This window comes from Vidua chalybeata, chromosome 8 (assembly GCF_026979565.1).
Source record: "Vidua chalybeata isolate OUT-0048 chromosome 8, bVidCha1 merged haplotype, whole genome shotgun sequence".
Lineage (NCBI taxonomy): Eukaryota > Metazoa > Chordata > Aves > Passeriformes > Viduidae > Vidua > Vidua chalybeata.
Genome location: NC_071537.1, coordinates 26,816,034 through 26,832,190, shown reverse-complemented (window position 1 = coordinate 26,832,190; position 16,157 = coordinate 26,816,034). Strand labels below are relative to the sequence as shown.

Below are 16,157 nucleotides of genomic sequence, written 5' to 3'. Positions count from 1 at the left end.
CTCTACCCCAACATTTTTTCCTAAGTATTTTTTAAAAGGTTTGTGAAAGTTGTGTAGCACCAACCAGAGAGCCAAAAAGGAAGATAATTTTATCAAACCATTTTAATTGTCACAGAACTGATTATCACTCTAGCTTACATTGTGTATAGTAAAATCATAGTCACATGTAACATCAGTTAGTGTGTTTATAAAGCAGCTTAATTTAGATGATAAATGCTCTGTCTGGAAGAGCAACAAACACTCTGTCTGAAGAGCAAGAAAATGCAGATGAAAAAACAGACATTCCCAAGGCAGTTAGATATCAGGAATACATGACAGACCTTTAACTAATTACATGCCTCATTATTCATCTGAGTAAGAACCTTCTCTGGAAAAAGCTGCTCCCTTCAATTAAAAGTTGAGCTGGTAATAGTCAGCTTTCTGCAGAGGAGAGTCCAGACAGCAACTCCAGACAGCAAAGCTACCAGAACAGCTCAGGGCTGAGTGTGAACGAAGCCCCTACTGACATTACAGAAGCTGAGGTTCTATTACAACAGGCTCTTATGCTTCTTGCCTACGCTTCCCTTGCAGCCTCTGGTTGCCATGGGTGAAGCCATCAGCTTTTGCTGGGGTGGATCTTCTATTTCCTTCCTCTCTTTCCTCAGATACCTGCCAAAAGCCTCAACTGAGACTACAGGAAACAGTAACAGTGAAGAGCTTGCTATTAGAGATTAAAACTGCAACAAATATGGTCACCATTTTATGATCTAACTCTGCGAGAAATGTGATTCATTTTGGATACCATGACCTCAGCTTTTGTGGCTTCTCGTAAGAGAACAGCCACCAGAAAAAGTTAAGAGACAGTTCCTTTAAAATGCACTAGGATGCAATGACTCAATTCTTTGTGGTTCTTGCTGAAAGTTCTGTATCCAAATTGTTTACAGCTCTCAAAAATACTGTTATTTAAGGATATCATCTAATGGGCACTGACAATGCACAATAAATCCGATTCCTAAATCTGAATAGTAAAGCTGCCCAACATACCAATAAAGCCCTTTTTTGCCAGCTCCATGGTAAACCTTCTTGTGATCTTTTCCAATTCATTGTCCTATAGAGAAAACGCAATAAATATCAGAAGAAATCATTAGTGCTTATGAGTATTTGCTCAAACTTAGCCCAAGCATAAGCCAACGCCCTCTTCTTTTAGAAGAAAGGATGATTCATAATTTATATGCCACTCCCTAGCAGACCATTGGTATTCAGGCAGCACAAGAAACATTGGGCTTTCTTTCTGTACATTCTGATCCATGACAAGTTGGGAGCATGGCACAGGAAGAACCACCTGTGCCCACAGCAGAGATTTCCAGCAAACAAATCTGATATCCTGTGTGAGCGATTTACAGCCAGCAACAGCAAGAGCTGGCCCTGCCAGTTGTGTAGGCAACACAGCCAAATGACTGGACACAAATCCTTACAGGAGCTTTGAGCTTAGATTATCTGTTATGTATTCTAGTATTCCTTTCTGTACGAGTTGTTTCAATTAGGGCAAGAAAGCAAGGCTGCAGTAAACCTTTTATAAGCCAAGTTAGTTATTATTCACACTGGAACACTGCATAGAATGGTTTAATGGAGCATAAAACTATTAGTCAAAATAAGCAAAAACATTAACTTTTTTTGGAAGAGTAACTTAAGCTTTTATTAACAGTATCAACTTTAAAAAATTTCCAAGTTCCAAATTATTTGTAGTCTCCTGATTTTCAGAAAAAAAGATAATAACTTAAGTAATTGAAGTATTCCACCTCTGAAACACAGACCTTTTAAAAATTCTTTTCCTACATATTGCATGCACAGGCTACATTCAGCCTTTACAGAGGCAGAAGTGGCAGGAGGTTTTAAGTGGTCAATTATGCCCTTAGAAGAGCTTTTTTAACTGGCTGGCTTCAGTATTGCAGATACCCAAATTTTTATCTATGATTAAGCTTACTGTGTAGTTCTTGGGATTGATCTTGACACCAGCCTTTGCCCCACCAAATGGCACATCTACAAGAATGCAAAGGAAAATAATTTTACTTTTTCAACAATAAAGGCAGAACACATGAGAAAGATGTGTAATTATATCTTTGATCTTAGTGGTGATTTTGGTTTTGCTGTGTTTATAGCTTCTGAAGTGTAAGTTATAATCTGATCTAGGTACTCTTATAAAAATGGGAGATCTTTCAAAGCACTTTGAAAATGGTCTTTAAAAGTCAAAAGTTCATTATTTAAATTTTCTATGCTTAAATATCTCTTGTACTTGACACTTGTAGAAATAATAAGTTTTACCTCTTATATTTTACTGGTTTAGCTCAAAAATTTTACATTGGGAATCCTAAGCACATCTGTATACATTGGGAAAGTATTCTCTTTTCTTACACATAATATGTAGATTCTCTCCAAACTCCTCTTCAATTTAGTAGCTGTGTACAAGTTATACTTCTTTATAACCCATAAAGGAATTTCATCCTTTGCTCTCCACAGCTCCCCTGCCTGAATCCTTTACAGCCTCCATCTGTTCCCCCTAAAATGAGTCCCCTCCTAATGCAAGTTTGTCATACTTGAATTTGAGTTCAAGATATAGTACCTTCTATGGGAGAGGGTAGTTAGCAGAATTTGGACTTTCCAAATGAAAATGCAACCATATTAAAGTATTTTCAGTAACAGCAGAGGGAATACGTATTACTGCTTTGGTCACTATGGATTTTTCCTACCTTGCTAGAGATTTAAGTTAGAGAATAGTGTCTGATATTCATTTTAATATTCTACATGTTTGGTTTTTCTATATAATTACATCAGTACTGATTGAAACTGAAGATTGAAATCTTGCTTGAAAAATGAACACTTACCAACCACAGCACATTTGTACGTCATGAGAGATGCTAAGGCTTTCACTTCATCCACACTAACATCCATACTATAACGAATACCTGCAAAAGACACATGAGAAAAAACAGGAATTCACTAAACACCTTCATCATCAGTGTTTATAAATTGGGAAGGGCAATTCTACACCAACAAACTTTAACATGCAAGTAGGTTGTTTATCAACTTATTTACTCTAAGAGGTAAAAACCAAGATCCTGTTCCCCTACTTAAACGTCTATCTTTTATGTAGCAGAAATTCACTACTTCAGTAATTTTCTATGAAGTAGCTTAATGGAAGGACTCAGCCTGAGGGGAAAAAAGTGAATATTCCTTGTGATGAAGATGAATCAAGCTGACAGGTAGCTAAGAGCAGAGTTTTCGAGAGGCTGAGAAAGCTCTTCAGCATTCCCAAGATCTTTAGCTTTGGACTTCATTCATTGTATATACAATATTAACTTTGTTCCTGAATATAACTTAACAGTATAGGTTATAATCAAGGTCTTTTTGATGGAGCTTTCCTGTTAAGTTCTAAGCCTTGGCTTTAAGGCCCTGGCTGCTAGGCACAGCCACAAAACAAAAAGCAACAAACCACTCTGCTAGTACAAATTTTTTCAAAACATTTTGGGGGAATAGTCCTACGCCAGTGAGCTTGTGAGACCAGGCCACCCATCCCACACCCACATGGAAGCCAGCCCACACCTGCACTGCCTGCTCTAAGTCGCTCAGCAGGGCTGCAAGTGTGTGCTGACACATGGTACAAATGCAAATTCAATTTGCTGTGTGCTGGCAGCAGCTCAGATGCACAATGGGTGAGCCTAGCACTCAAGGCAGCTCAAAGCTGAGTAAAAAAATGGTTACACAAAGGTAAGGAGATCTTTCACCTGCCTGACTCTTACCAGTCTTCTGAAAAATGGAAAAATCCAATAAATTGATGGAACTCAAAGTTAAGATTCATGTATCTGGAAGGTAGCTACAGAGTAGGAAATATTTAACCAAACTGACAGGGCAGATACAGAGAACTAGAGGAGCTTAAATATGATGCTTAAGATCAACATGTGCCCAAAGTCATGTGGCCACAACCAAAAGGGTCCTACAGCTGTATGTTTCTATCCAAGCTTCTCCTACTTAACCAAGCATACCACAGAGCCATGAATAATTCATTATTCCCATCTTTACTCCCCAAATCTTTGGCTGTAGGTTCTGCCAAGTTGCACGGTGGTTTGTAGCAGGCACAGAGTGTCCTTTAGATGCCAGAACATGGCACCACAAATTTCCTATTATGTAAAGAGAAGACCATATTCAGGTTCTCAGGAGTGAAAAAAGGCCAGCATACATTATCCAAACTAAAGCACTGTGCTGCTATGAAAGCCATTCCTGAATGCTCTGGAAACAATCCCAGTTTCAAAGGAACTAAGTGCTGCTCAAATAAAGCTGAGGGCCAAGTGCTGTTTTCTTATGTGAGTTCAATCAGTAAAAGAAAGTACCATGCCTCTGCAGAACAGAATTTAAATTTATTTTGTATATGGGGGAAGGGTGGTCTCCAAAAGCAAACTAGTTTCTGACTTAGATAGCTGCAAGGAGTTAGTCTGAGCTTTCAATGACCTTCTCATGGGAAGTAATATTCAAAATTTAAGTAGAATCTGTCAGAACCCAAAAGACCAGTCAAAGTTAGAACATGAATGTGTTGGGGTTTTTTTTAATATGTCTTACTCTGATCCTTCAGAGCAGCAGTTATCCTTCTGTCAAGCTCTGAGCAAGAATGAGCACTACCTATGGCACTGACTATGCTGTCTGGGGAAACCATTCCCTCTTGGTTGAGCAGTTATTCCAGGGATAGGTCTCATCTGAGCATTGCTCAAGCCAGCCAAGTTTGGAGTCACAGCCTATGTTGGCCAAAAGTGAACTCTGCCCTTCCACCCCCAGCTGATCTAGATCACTGTGTATTTATTCAACCCATATACCTATTCAAACTTCCAAGCTGTGTATACAAAGCAGTTTTGCTATAAATGTACTCCTGTAGGCACACAAAATGTTGTTTATTGATATATGAAAAGCAGCAAGGAGACTAAATACTTTGGGATAGTTATCTTGAACAGTTTAAAGAGAGAAGCAAAATACAAAAAGAGAGGGAAGCCTCTACTGCAAATCGTACAGAAGACAGGATCTGAAGAGGTAAACAAGCAGCACTTTAACTAGAAGTGCTAGTGCACATACTCACTCCAGTGCATGTAGAACAGTTAAATCTCTGGTTCCTTGTATTCCAGTCAAGGATTACCACAAACGTACTTTGACGTAATAAATGTTTTCATATGAAGGTAAATAAGGAAAAAGCCCCAAAACTAACAAAGTACTGACAGGCCTTCAACTGAGCTGCCTATCTATCAGCCATGCACACATACCAGAACACAGAAAACTTTTGGACTTGAGGTCAAAACTGTTCTTTTCTGGACAACTTCGTAGTTCTAAATAAGGTTTAACTCCTTTTCCAGGCTTTCTAACAGTTGAAATTAAAATGGCTTGACTGCTGGCTTTATCTTTGTAAGTGGAAGACTAGTCAATTCTGAGAGTGGATTCTGCTGACTCTACTGGTCACTCTTCTCTAGTTTATGTGGTAAAATCTTTTCATTAGGTGAAGTTCAGGATGTGAACCCAAGTTCTCTGACAGGTGTGATGAATTTTTCCCTTCCCTGGCAGGAGCAATAACATTTAAGATGCGCTAACATTTCATTCCTTTTCACAATTCAGCCGGTTACTGTTTTCCAAGAATTGTAATTACAGGGGGCCACCTCTTGACAGGGAAGTTATTTGTGCTAAGCTGTTACAAATGATGAGAAGCAGGCATCTGAGAATGCTGTGCATTCCATCTGCAAGCAGATGCACAAAGATAAAAGACTTACTTAATTTCTGTTCTATTTGGACATCATTGAAATTTAGTTTGACAGCTTCCTAATTTGGCAGGAGTATTGCCACGCATTTGTGTGACTCTTTTGGCAGTGTTACTATGCATTCAATAGCCTAGGTCTAAAAATGGACCATATGCACAGATAAACTACTGGGTTTGGTTTTTTGGCTTTTTTTTAAGGTTCTCACCACATAACAGCAAACAAAGTCACTGTTAGGTAGCTAGATTACAATTTTTTTAAACTCTGGCAAGTCCCATTCAGTAAGTCTCTGGAAACTTGTGCCTTTTACAGCAAACTACAAAAACTAGTTTGAAGAAAGCCTCAAGTTACAGTATGACTCACAGCCATGGAAAATACTTTTCATTGGAAAACATATGAATTCTTGTTCCAGTTGAGAATTCTCTTTCCTTACCACACCCCAAGAAGTTAAACAGTATGCTAAGAGTAACTTTGTTTTTCTATGTACAAAGGCTTCTAAACGAGGAAATGTTTTCATTTAATTTTTTAGTATTGGTCAGTATAAAGAGAAGGCTTTATCACTACACAGCAGTGTCCATGCTTTTAAAACTTCTTTTTTATGCTCTCTATTATGGAGCTATTATACTTCACTCACTTACGTCTTCATATCAAAGTAGTCTTTATCAGCAAGGCTACTTTGGATTCTATAGTAACAGCAGTTAGTTATCATTTTAATCATTTTATCATTTTGTAGCAAGGGGTATACTAACATACACATAACAAAGACCTTGATTTCCAAGAAAATTGGTTATACATCCTACTAGATTTTACATTGTACAGATTTCAGTATGTTCTGTGATGGTAAGCATGTTTATTATGCTTCCTTAGCCAATGTGGTGTACAGAACCACCAACTTTTCAAGGATGACTACTGCCTTTCTAGTACGCCTACAAATCTATTTAGGGAAGTTTGTGTCACTATTTTCTGAGCTTCTTGTGCAGTGATCCTAAATAGTAGTACCTACATGTGCCCTCGCTACTAACGAGCACGAGGTAGTCAAAGTCTCAAAAAACCCCAAACAGTTGCCATAGCAACAGTTCAAAGCAAAACACTAGGCAAACTACTCCTCCTGTTCTAAGTATCTTGTAAATCTTAGTAAGTCTCTCAAGTTCCCCAGAACCTGGAACACATTTGCATCTCAGCCTAAATTATTAATATCTAACCAAGGGTTTTGTCCTGCTTTGACTTCAGTGTTTTCTTCTGGTTGTTGTGTTCTTGTGAACTGTGGAACTAATCTGGGTCCTTTACAGATGACAATTCCTGTTAATATGGTGCATTTGTTCTGCTCACCTCTATTTGCAAAGTGCTTGCTAATCAAAAGAAGCCTTCCAGAGCAGCAGCTGTCCTACACTACCCATACAGCATTTGGCAACACAGATGTCATGATCTCCTCTGGAAGTTCCTAGGACTGACTACAGGCATGTTAATCTCCCAGTGAGCAACACTGGATTCTGCAGCAGCTCTGTGGGTTAGCAGCTTGCCTGACCCTGTCCAAAGGCTTGAGTCTAAGTCTAAAGGAGCTTCAGTATAGATGCTCACCTATGGATTCTACAAAATCCATAAATCAGTCCCAGCACTTGCTGCAATGCCTTAGTTCCTTAATGTTTTAACTCTGGATAATGTGTATTTTCATGTTTGGTTACTAAACAAGTGCAGTTGTGATTGTACTACCATCAAACTCAGTATTCACTGACACTTAACTCAGTAGGGACTTATCATCCAAGCAATTAAACTCTTTCAGAACACACACATTTTTCTAGACTCAGAAAAACAATCCAATCTTCCCAAGAAGGAGCCTTATTTAACCATTTGGAAAATGTGGTAAACAGCTCAGTGACCAATTTGTAATTATTGAAGACAAAGAAATTCCAGATAAACCTAACAAAGCAAGATGAGTAATTCAGTACTGGAAAACAAGAACACTGTACACCAATCAGCAACAAGAACCACTAATTCCTAAATTCAATTCACTAACTGCCAAGAGAGGAGATAAAAATATTTATCTCTTCCTACACAGCACTAGCTAGCTACAAAGCTGGGGCAGGACAGACATGCCCCTATAGAGACACCCCACCGTTCTGCTTTAAGCACCAGTTATGTATAAAGTGACCATAAGGTACTCAGCCAGACAGAATACTTCAGTATACCACTTATTGTATGTTTTTAATAAGCTGCACTTGAAATATGTTTAAACATATATGTTTATTTTAATCCATGCTGAGAAAAGCCAAGAATTTTCTCTATTCAAAAACTACCTCTGGTGCATTGACAAGACTTGGTGTTTTAAATGTGAATATGGCAAATCTAGTGCGCTACCAGGCAAGGAAGTGCGACATGAATTTATGCACTTGGAATCTGGCTATGAAGTAAAGTCTCTCACCTACAGAACTACCTCAGCCCTACCTAAAGGATTAGGTCACTCATTAAAGTGCACTCAACACTGTAGTAACAAGGACAGAAACAGGGAGATACAGTAAACTGCTTCCACATAGATATTATTATTACCACGTGCAGGGGGGGTGTGTGCAGAGGGCGGAAACAACACACACGTGGCCCTGGCTGGTCCAAATGCCACAGGAGCCACAAAACAAGAAGCCACCACAGTGCTGACATGAGGCAGGCAAATTCCATGCTCTTCCTAAGAGTCTAATTTCTAACAAGATGGAGCTGTTGCAAGTCATGCAACAAAGAAGTGTTTGCTAGGATCTCCCAGAGAACAGGAGGGAGACTATCACACAGGAGATTCCTCTCCCCAACACGTGTTTATGCAGAAAGCCCAATGCTGGGAGAGGTATGATCTCTCTATAAATAGACAAAGAGCCAACAGTAGCAAGGGAAAACAACTATTTAAGATCAAGGACAAAGCTGGCTACTGCAGCAATGATATGAGCTGATTATATGAAAAAGCTGAGACTAAAAAGATTCACAGCCAAAAGAACAAGGCCTAGCCTCTTACAAGAATATCAAAGGTAAAAACAAAAACTTGATATGGGTCACATTATAACTAGCATATTAAAAGACAGTAAAAGACAAGACACACATTCCTTTCCTTATTTTTTAATTTGCAGTTTAAATGTATATCCACTGTTGCACTAATTGTGAAGTTAGATAAGCTACACTAAGAGAATAGAAACCTATGAAAATTGGTCAAAGGTTGGACTCAAATCTTAGAGGTCTTTTCCAGTCTTAATGATTCTATGAAAGTAAGGCACTTGTATAAGCTTTAGCTGTAACACTGCAACTGTTATCACAATTAGGCTAATTACCTTTTCCCCCCCAAAAAACTCTCCCATTTCTTTCGAGTTAGATCAGTTTCCAAGGTTTATTTCAGGATACACATGGTCCATGTTATAGTTCCATCTGTTGCGTGCTCCATAGGGTACATTTCCATGTCTTACTTGAAAGACTCTGGGCCAAAAGCACAAGGTCTTAACTTTCACCCATGCATGATTTAAAAAAATCAAAGCCACTAATTCAAACCCAAGATAAACAGCTCTGCTGGTTCCAAGATACCTTATAGCACTACTCCTTACCCTCTTAGAAAAGGAATAAATAATGTTGAGACCGCACATGTACTGGTCCAAGTCCTGCACGTACAGGTTTTTCTTTTGCAAGTAAGGTCTCCATCATCAGGTATGCACACTGTTTTAACCACAATAGTGTCTGCAACAGAGAGTATTTTGTGACTGGGCACTGAGATCAGTGCCAGCCTTGGACCTCTGCAATTGGAAAACTGCGGCAAGGCTGGCATGAGTAGAAGTCACCTTATGCAGTAAGAAACTCATTAATATGAACTCATGAGCCAAGTGAGAAGGATAAATCCTGACAGGCAGAATAAATGCAGCCAAGACCAGACAACAGGAAAGTTTTGTAGTGCACAATAGCTCCTTCCACTAACCAGCCAAGGCAGCACCACACAGGAAATCAAATTCATTCACCTCCAAGTCAACTGAACAAATAAAGTAACTCATTTGTCTTCACATAAAAGTGTGAACTCAGAAGTAACGTTTGACAAAGCTTTCAAAATTCCTCTGTAAATGAAAGTTATACTAAATCTAGACCAGAACTAAGGATGGTTTTAAAGCCTTTCTGAACTGAGGAAGCAGCTGGGACTTGGTTACAGCAATCTGGGTGAGCACAAACAAGTTAGGCTGTTTCCGGCTCTGATTCATTTGGTTTCATTTATAACAGACCTGTTGGACAGTTGGTTTACATGGAAAGGCTTGAAAAAGTTTTGAAACCACTTAACAGCATTATTCCCATAGTAAATGCTGCTTAAAAAACACAGAATCACTTCCATACTACTCAGCAGGTAAAAATTCAGTAAGTTCATTTTGTTTTCTAAAACTGACCAATTAATGATAAACAGCCATCAGCAACCACGTAAAAAGTAGCTTAACCAGTTCTACACCTTTCACAGAACCTGATGAAATTATTTAGAAGAATTTATTATTTTAAGTAGGAACTGCCAGAGTACTTTCCAACAAAGTTATCTGTATTCAGACATCTCATTTCCTGTACCCTATTTGGTTTGTTTTACTTCTTTAGGCAGCTGTCAGTGCAGTGAACAAGAGCAGTTGTGGTTTCCTGTTAGTACTGGCCACTGGCATGCAAGTCACCACATCAGCAAAGGAAAGAGTGATGTGACCCACAGCATTACTCCACCTACCAGGCAGCATCAGTCCACTTGTACAAATACATTTGGAGCATAAGCAACCTGAGTTCCAACACACAAGAAAACTGCTTATTCCATATTCTCAGTGGGATGAGGAGGCATCTAACTGATTTTTCCTTTCAAGTAAAACAGTTACATTGCCGAAAATGGAGTCCTTAAAACCTGGATTTGCATGCTGGACATACTGCAAGACCTACCACTTAAATGGGGATATTCATGACCGTTCTGTAAAGATTCCTAAAGTACAGCAGAGAAGCACTGCTAAGAAAAAGAATCACCACCTTCTCACCTTGCAAAAGTTTGCAACCCCCAAAGCAGAATTAAGGATTAACTTCTACAACAATTAAGTAGGTAAGCACCACAAGATTCAACAAGAAGTGGTATTTCTGGGTTCTCTCAATAAGGTGGAACACCACCAAAAGTTGTAAACTGAAAACACGTTTCAGTACCTCATGCTTCTTTTCCAGAAAAGCACTTTTCTTCACCCAATGAAGAATCACTTGCACTGCTATGTAGTGACAGCTACGTCCAACACAACCAAGCTGACTTGTGTTCTTACGTGTGCTTTGAGGGGAGAGAGTAAAGTAGGAAAAGCCTGTAAATAACTTCCTATTTTTATTAACAATGCTTTTGATTGTTAGAAACAGGGTATCAAGAGCACTGTACTTCTTGAATAGAAATGCAACAGTCAAGTTTCTCACCAAGGTGTAGAAGTTAGCCTATACAAAAAATGTAAGACTGATCTTGGATTTGACCTCCTGTAGCTGTATCAGGCTACAGTTATCCATCCACCCAGGAGCTGTATTTTCAAACCAGTCCTCTCATGGCATTCACTCTAATGAGGTATTTCTATTTTGCAGGCAAAAGAGAAGCCAGCACAGGCTACTAGTCAAGGAACTGCTGGTTTATACCGGCAGGCATCATTTGCATGCACATGTGAGATTTATAAAGATAAACCTTGCATTTCGAGTCTGGCAGTTTTCACATTTGGGCTGGACCACTAAATGGGGATTGAGGTTTCACTCCAGAAGAGAATGAGCAGGCAAAGAAATTGAAGGTATCTCTGACAGAAGGAACATCATCTAAATGTTATATTGTTAACTACAAATGTTTAGTAGAAATAAGAAGGTGCTGCTAAAGAACATGTAATTAAAATGTTTCTATAGACTCTTTGGGTAATTCAGCTGCCTCCAAGTTTAGGGCATTTGAATCAAAATTCAAAAATTTAATTTACAGTATAAATGCTTCATTAGTTCGTAGTTAAATCTGTAAATGCCCTTATAAATGGAAAGGCATACAGAAGTAACATACAACCACTACTGAAGTATTTTGGTATGAATGTACTGAAGAAATTAGGAACAATTAAAGGAGGACAGCCTTTAAAAGACCTAAAACCTTTTGTACTCCTACATTTCCTACTTGAATCTTAAAGTGTACTTTGATCATTTGTCTAATCTGCATACAAAACAGCATTTAATATTCTCTAACCAGCATATCTTATCCTTCAGTTTATGCAAACAACAATATAAGAGATGAGCTTTTATAGCACAATGCTCCTTGAAAGAATAGACATGACAAAGCATCCCCACTTGCTAGCAATCACCTAGCAGTAAGTAAACACCATTTCTTTCTTACTACCAAATAGACACACACACACCCCCCAAAAAAAACCAGAATGGGTAACCTTCCTTTATCAAATTTTACTTTTCAGGAAGCACAAAGATAAGGGTCACAATTCTGCATGTGAAAAGTGTGTTCCTCCTAATGTCTTTGCAAGCCTTCCACTTGTCAACTCACTCCTTCTTTTAAAAGGGGGCCTTATGTCCCTTGCTGTTTCTTGATAGTGAAAATTACCTGCATTAGACTCTGGGGTCCACAGTGTGTGAGACACTCACTTCAGCAAGTTTCTCCATTTCATACTGTTATATGGAGTTTGGAGTTGTGTTTCATTGGACTTGGTGCTTTTATCCCTACTGTACTAGGATTCTAGTTCAAAAATCCCTTTTGGACAAAAGCTCAAGGTTTTGGTGCATTTCAGATGGATCAAATGTACTATAAATACAGAAATATCTTTACAGCTCCTTTGTCATTAAAGTAGAAATGTTCTACTTCCTCACACACCTTTTTCATAGCGGGTTTCAAGCAATTGATCTTTGCTTATCATGCATCCCATTTAAATTTACTACCAATTCATATCTGTCACCTGATAGCGAGCAAGTTCCTAGAGAGCAGTAGAAGGTGAAATCCATTTATGATCTCTGTGCTTAAGAATGGAAAGGAAATATAATTTGTAATTTCTTCCCTAAATTCAGACGGGGTGGGGAGCAGCACAAGAAGATAAGGACAAACTACTGAGACTTCCTACTTTCTTTAGCTGTCATTTTCAATTGCCTGTAAGTGCTCCAGTGTTTGCTTCAGTGTGAGTGCAGACAGGCATAACAAATGCCACCGAAAATCAAGAAATTCTGGTGAGGATTTAGAAATGTAGGTATCAGAACAGACAGTGTCTAATCAGCCAGTTGGTGGGGTTTGTTCATGTACAGCACATTTTATAGTTATTTGCTGTGTAAACATTAGTTCCTTCACTTATGAGCAGTACTAAGGTGAACTATCAGAAGCTATCATATATTAATATTATTTTATTACTTCATTTGCCACTGGGCTGCATTTTGTTATGCAAGCAGGATCCTAAGAGTAACACAGGCTGTACAGCAAAGGACTTTTTGTAAGCAGAAGCAAAGAGTAACTTAACTGAAGTGGTGATACAACAGCAGTGTGATATCCATCAGTATTTTAAAAGAAATTATAGCAATGGCATAGAACAGTAGAGTCACAGAGTAAACTTCAGCCACGCCCATGCTGGCTGAAGTCTCATGCTAATTCTTGCTTCAAGTAAACAACTAAAAGTTGAGTTAGCCTCTTTTGGGTAAGAATTTAGCATGTTACAGGACACTCACTAGATATTTGATTTTGGAATGTTAGGAATCACAGTAACAGGACACAGTATTTGTGCTGCAGAGAGAGATCCTCATGTCATATATATATACACCAGCTGAACTGATTCTCATAAACACATTTACCTAAGAACACCCTTCCTAATCTAGTCTTGAAGTTAGATGACTTCATTTATAAGAAATTGCTTGGCTTCTGTAACCGTCATTATTTACTATAAAGCTGATGTACACTGAAAAAAAATGTGTTTACAGACTACAGAAGCTCTGGTTTGAGTCACAGACCTGAAATGGTTTCCAATACTCAAATGTCCACAAAGATCAGAGCTCTTGAGTAAGTTATGCTGAAGGACATCTGTATTTGTTTTTCAAGGAAATGCCATCTATCCCAGACTAAAAGGGGAGTCTGATTCCTCGGAGATCACAGCCGATCCCATGAGAGCCCAGCTCTGCTCAGCTCCAGTGGGATTCACCCTCTCAGTCCCTTGGCATGGCTTTGGTCTCACCTACCTAGAGCTAGCTACCTCCAGAAAAATCACTTTTGCCTAACTGTATCCAGCCGGTAACTGGAAACACAGTTAACTTGTTATTAAAACTTGTTATTTTTCTCTACGGATGTTTTCTGTGCGAGCAGAAGGTTTTCGCGAACACAGCCGGCTGTGTAAAGGGACAGTGGCTCCTCCAGCTCTCGACTCGAGCAGGCACTTCTAGCACGGTGCTCCCCCTTTCCCTACAAACACTATCGAGGTCTGAGTCACATCGAGTTAAAATCAGCCGGGGGATCTCCTCGCCGTGCCTGGGGCCAGACCGGCGGTGGGTGCGGCGAAGGCCCGACCGGCGGCCGTGACACCCGGCACCGGGGCTGGCCCGGGGGTCACCCGCGGGGATGGGACAGCGGAGCGCTGGAGGGCTGCGGAGGAACCGCCCTGCGCCCGCCTTTCCTCGGGTATCGGATACCTGGGGTAGCACTGCGAGGCAGCCGCCTGGCCTCGCTGGCGGGGCGGGCAGCGGGCGCGGCGGGACAGGGGGGGCCGGTCGGGGGCACGGCGGGGCGGGGCGGCCCGGCCCTCCGCGGGCCCGGCGAGGCGGCGGGTCTCACCTCCCTTGCAGGGCGTGCGGTGCTGGCTGTGCTGCGCCCGGTAGCCCTCGATCACCTCCCACTCGCCATTGTCGCGCTTGATGGGGAAGGAAACGCTGAGCACATGGTTGCAGGGCTTGATGATGCGGAGGATGCCGCGGACGCGGTGGCGCCGCTCCTCCATGCCCTCGCGGGTGCGCAGCCCCTCCACCAGCTTGTCCTCCACGATGCTGGCGCCGCGATCGAAGAACCCCTCCACCATCTTGAAGAAGTTAGGGTCGTCCTCCTTCTTCGCCGCCTCGCAGTAGTGCCGCCGCGGACACCGGCCGCCGCCCCATGCCGCCGCCGCCACCACCGCCCCCCCGGCCGCCGCCGCCGGCCCGCCCGGCTCCGAGGCCGCCAGCACCGAGCCGGCGGCCAGGCGGGACGCCAGCAGCTCCCCCAAGTAGCGGTACATGGCGGCGGCCGCCAGAAGCGAGGATCGGAGCGGTGCTGCCGCTGTCACAGGAGGGGCCGGGGGCCGGGCGCCGCCGCCGCCGCCTTTAAACGCGGGCCGCAGGGGGGGCGGCGCGCCCGCGGCGCGCGGGGGGCGGGAGCTCTCCGCGCCGACCGAGCGCGCCTGCGCCCCGCGCCCCGCGCCGCCCCCGGCGGGATTCGCGGAGGGGAGGGGGCGCGGCGGGCGGGGCCGGGCCGCGCGTGCGCAGTGCGCGCCCGCCGCGCCGCCGCTTCCCCTTCCTTCGGCGTGAGGCCGGGCCCGCCGCCCGCCCCGCGGGCGCTGCCGAGCGCCTGGCCCGGGGCCCTGCGCCAGCTGGCTGCGCTGCGGCCCGCGAAGAGCCCGGGGCAAGCAGCCTTCACGTGCCGCCCTTCAGCCGCGTGAAAAACGAGGCCTGTCTTAGCGCAAGTGGAGTGCAAGTGAGGGCGTGCTCACGCACGGTGTTCAGCGCCCGCAGGGAGAGGAGCCTGCGGGAGAAGCCAGCTTTTCCACGTGTGTTTAAGTGACTGCCCTGCCGAGAGGGGACAGAGGCTTCAAGTGAACCTGTTAACATGTCTGCTTTCATAGAACAGTTAGAGCACTGAGGTTGGAAGAGACCTGGAGGTTTATCTGCGTTGTCTGCTCGATTCTTAAGGTCTTGGTCCGTTCAAGTACATTTTTTAATGAAGCTCAGGCAACATCTCTTAACAATATTTCTTTAAACTGTGTAAGGTCTGCTTTCAGAGCATGAGAGAGAGTGTGATGTACTATTGAACTAAATTTATTTTAGAAGACTTAAGCGGCTTGTTCATTTTCTGTAGGTTTGGGCTGCTAATTGGAAAATACAGAGGGTATTTTCTTCTTTTTAGGCTTGTGGGAGACCAATGCCCCTAAGCCAGGAATAACCAGGAAGTTGCTTTATCGCTGTGGGAATCTCTCTAACCACTATGGGCTGTGCTACGAGGCTTGTGGGAAAGTAATTTAAGTTTTGTGTGTATTTGTCAGCAGGGAGATTAGTCACAGATTCTTTAACTCACACAAACTCTTCAGGCAATTGATGCTCTATTTTTATCTTGATTTAATATTGCTCTCTGTTCTAAGAATCTGAAGAAGTTCTCTTAAGGACCACTAATAAGGCTGGGTTTTATCTATAATGAAGATGGTTTATAATTGTAGTCTA

The 16,157-nt window shown here is 42.0% G+C and overlaps 1 protein-coding gene across 1 annotated transcript in view; it reads right to left on the bottom strand.

The window, feature by feature from the left end:
- Positions 1-15,069, bottom strand: part of GLUD1 (glutamate dehydrogenase 1) — a 28,946-nt gene extending 13,877 nt beyond the window's left edge. The window contains exons 1-4 of the mRNA XM_053949401.1: positions 14,527-15,069; positions 2,862-2,942; positions 1,964-2,019; positions 1,024-1,087 (exon numbers count right to left, since the gene is read on the bottom strand). Of these exons, the coding sequence (XP_053805376.1) occupies positions 1,024-1,087; positions 1,964-2,019; positions 2,862-2,942; positions 14,527-14,962 (637 nt within the window). The 5' untranslated portion in view covers positions 14,963-15,069. The remainder of the gene's footprint in view (positions 1-1,023; positions 1,088-1,963; positions 2,020-2,861; positions 2,943-14,526) is intronic.
- Between the last annotated feature and the right edge of the window lie 1,088 nt (positions 15,070-16,157).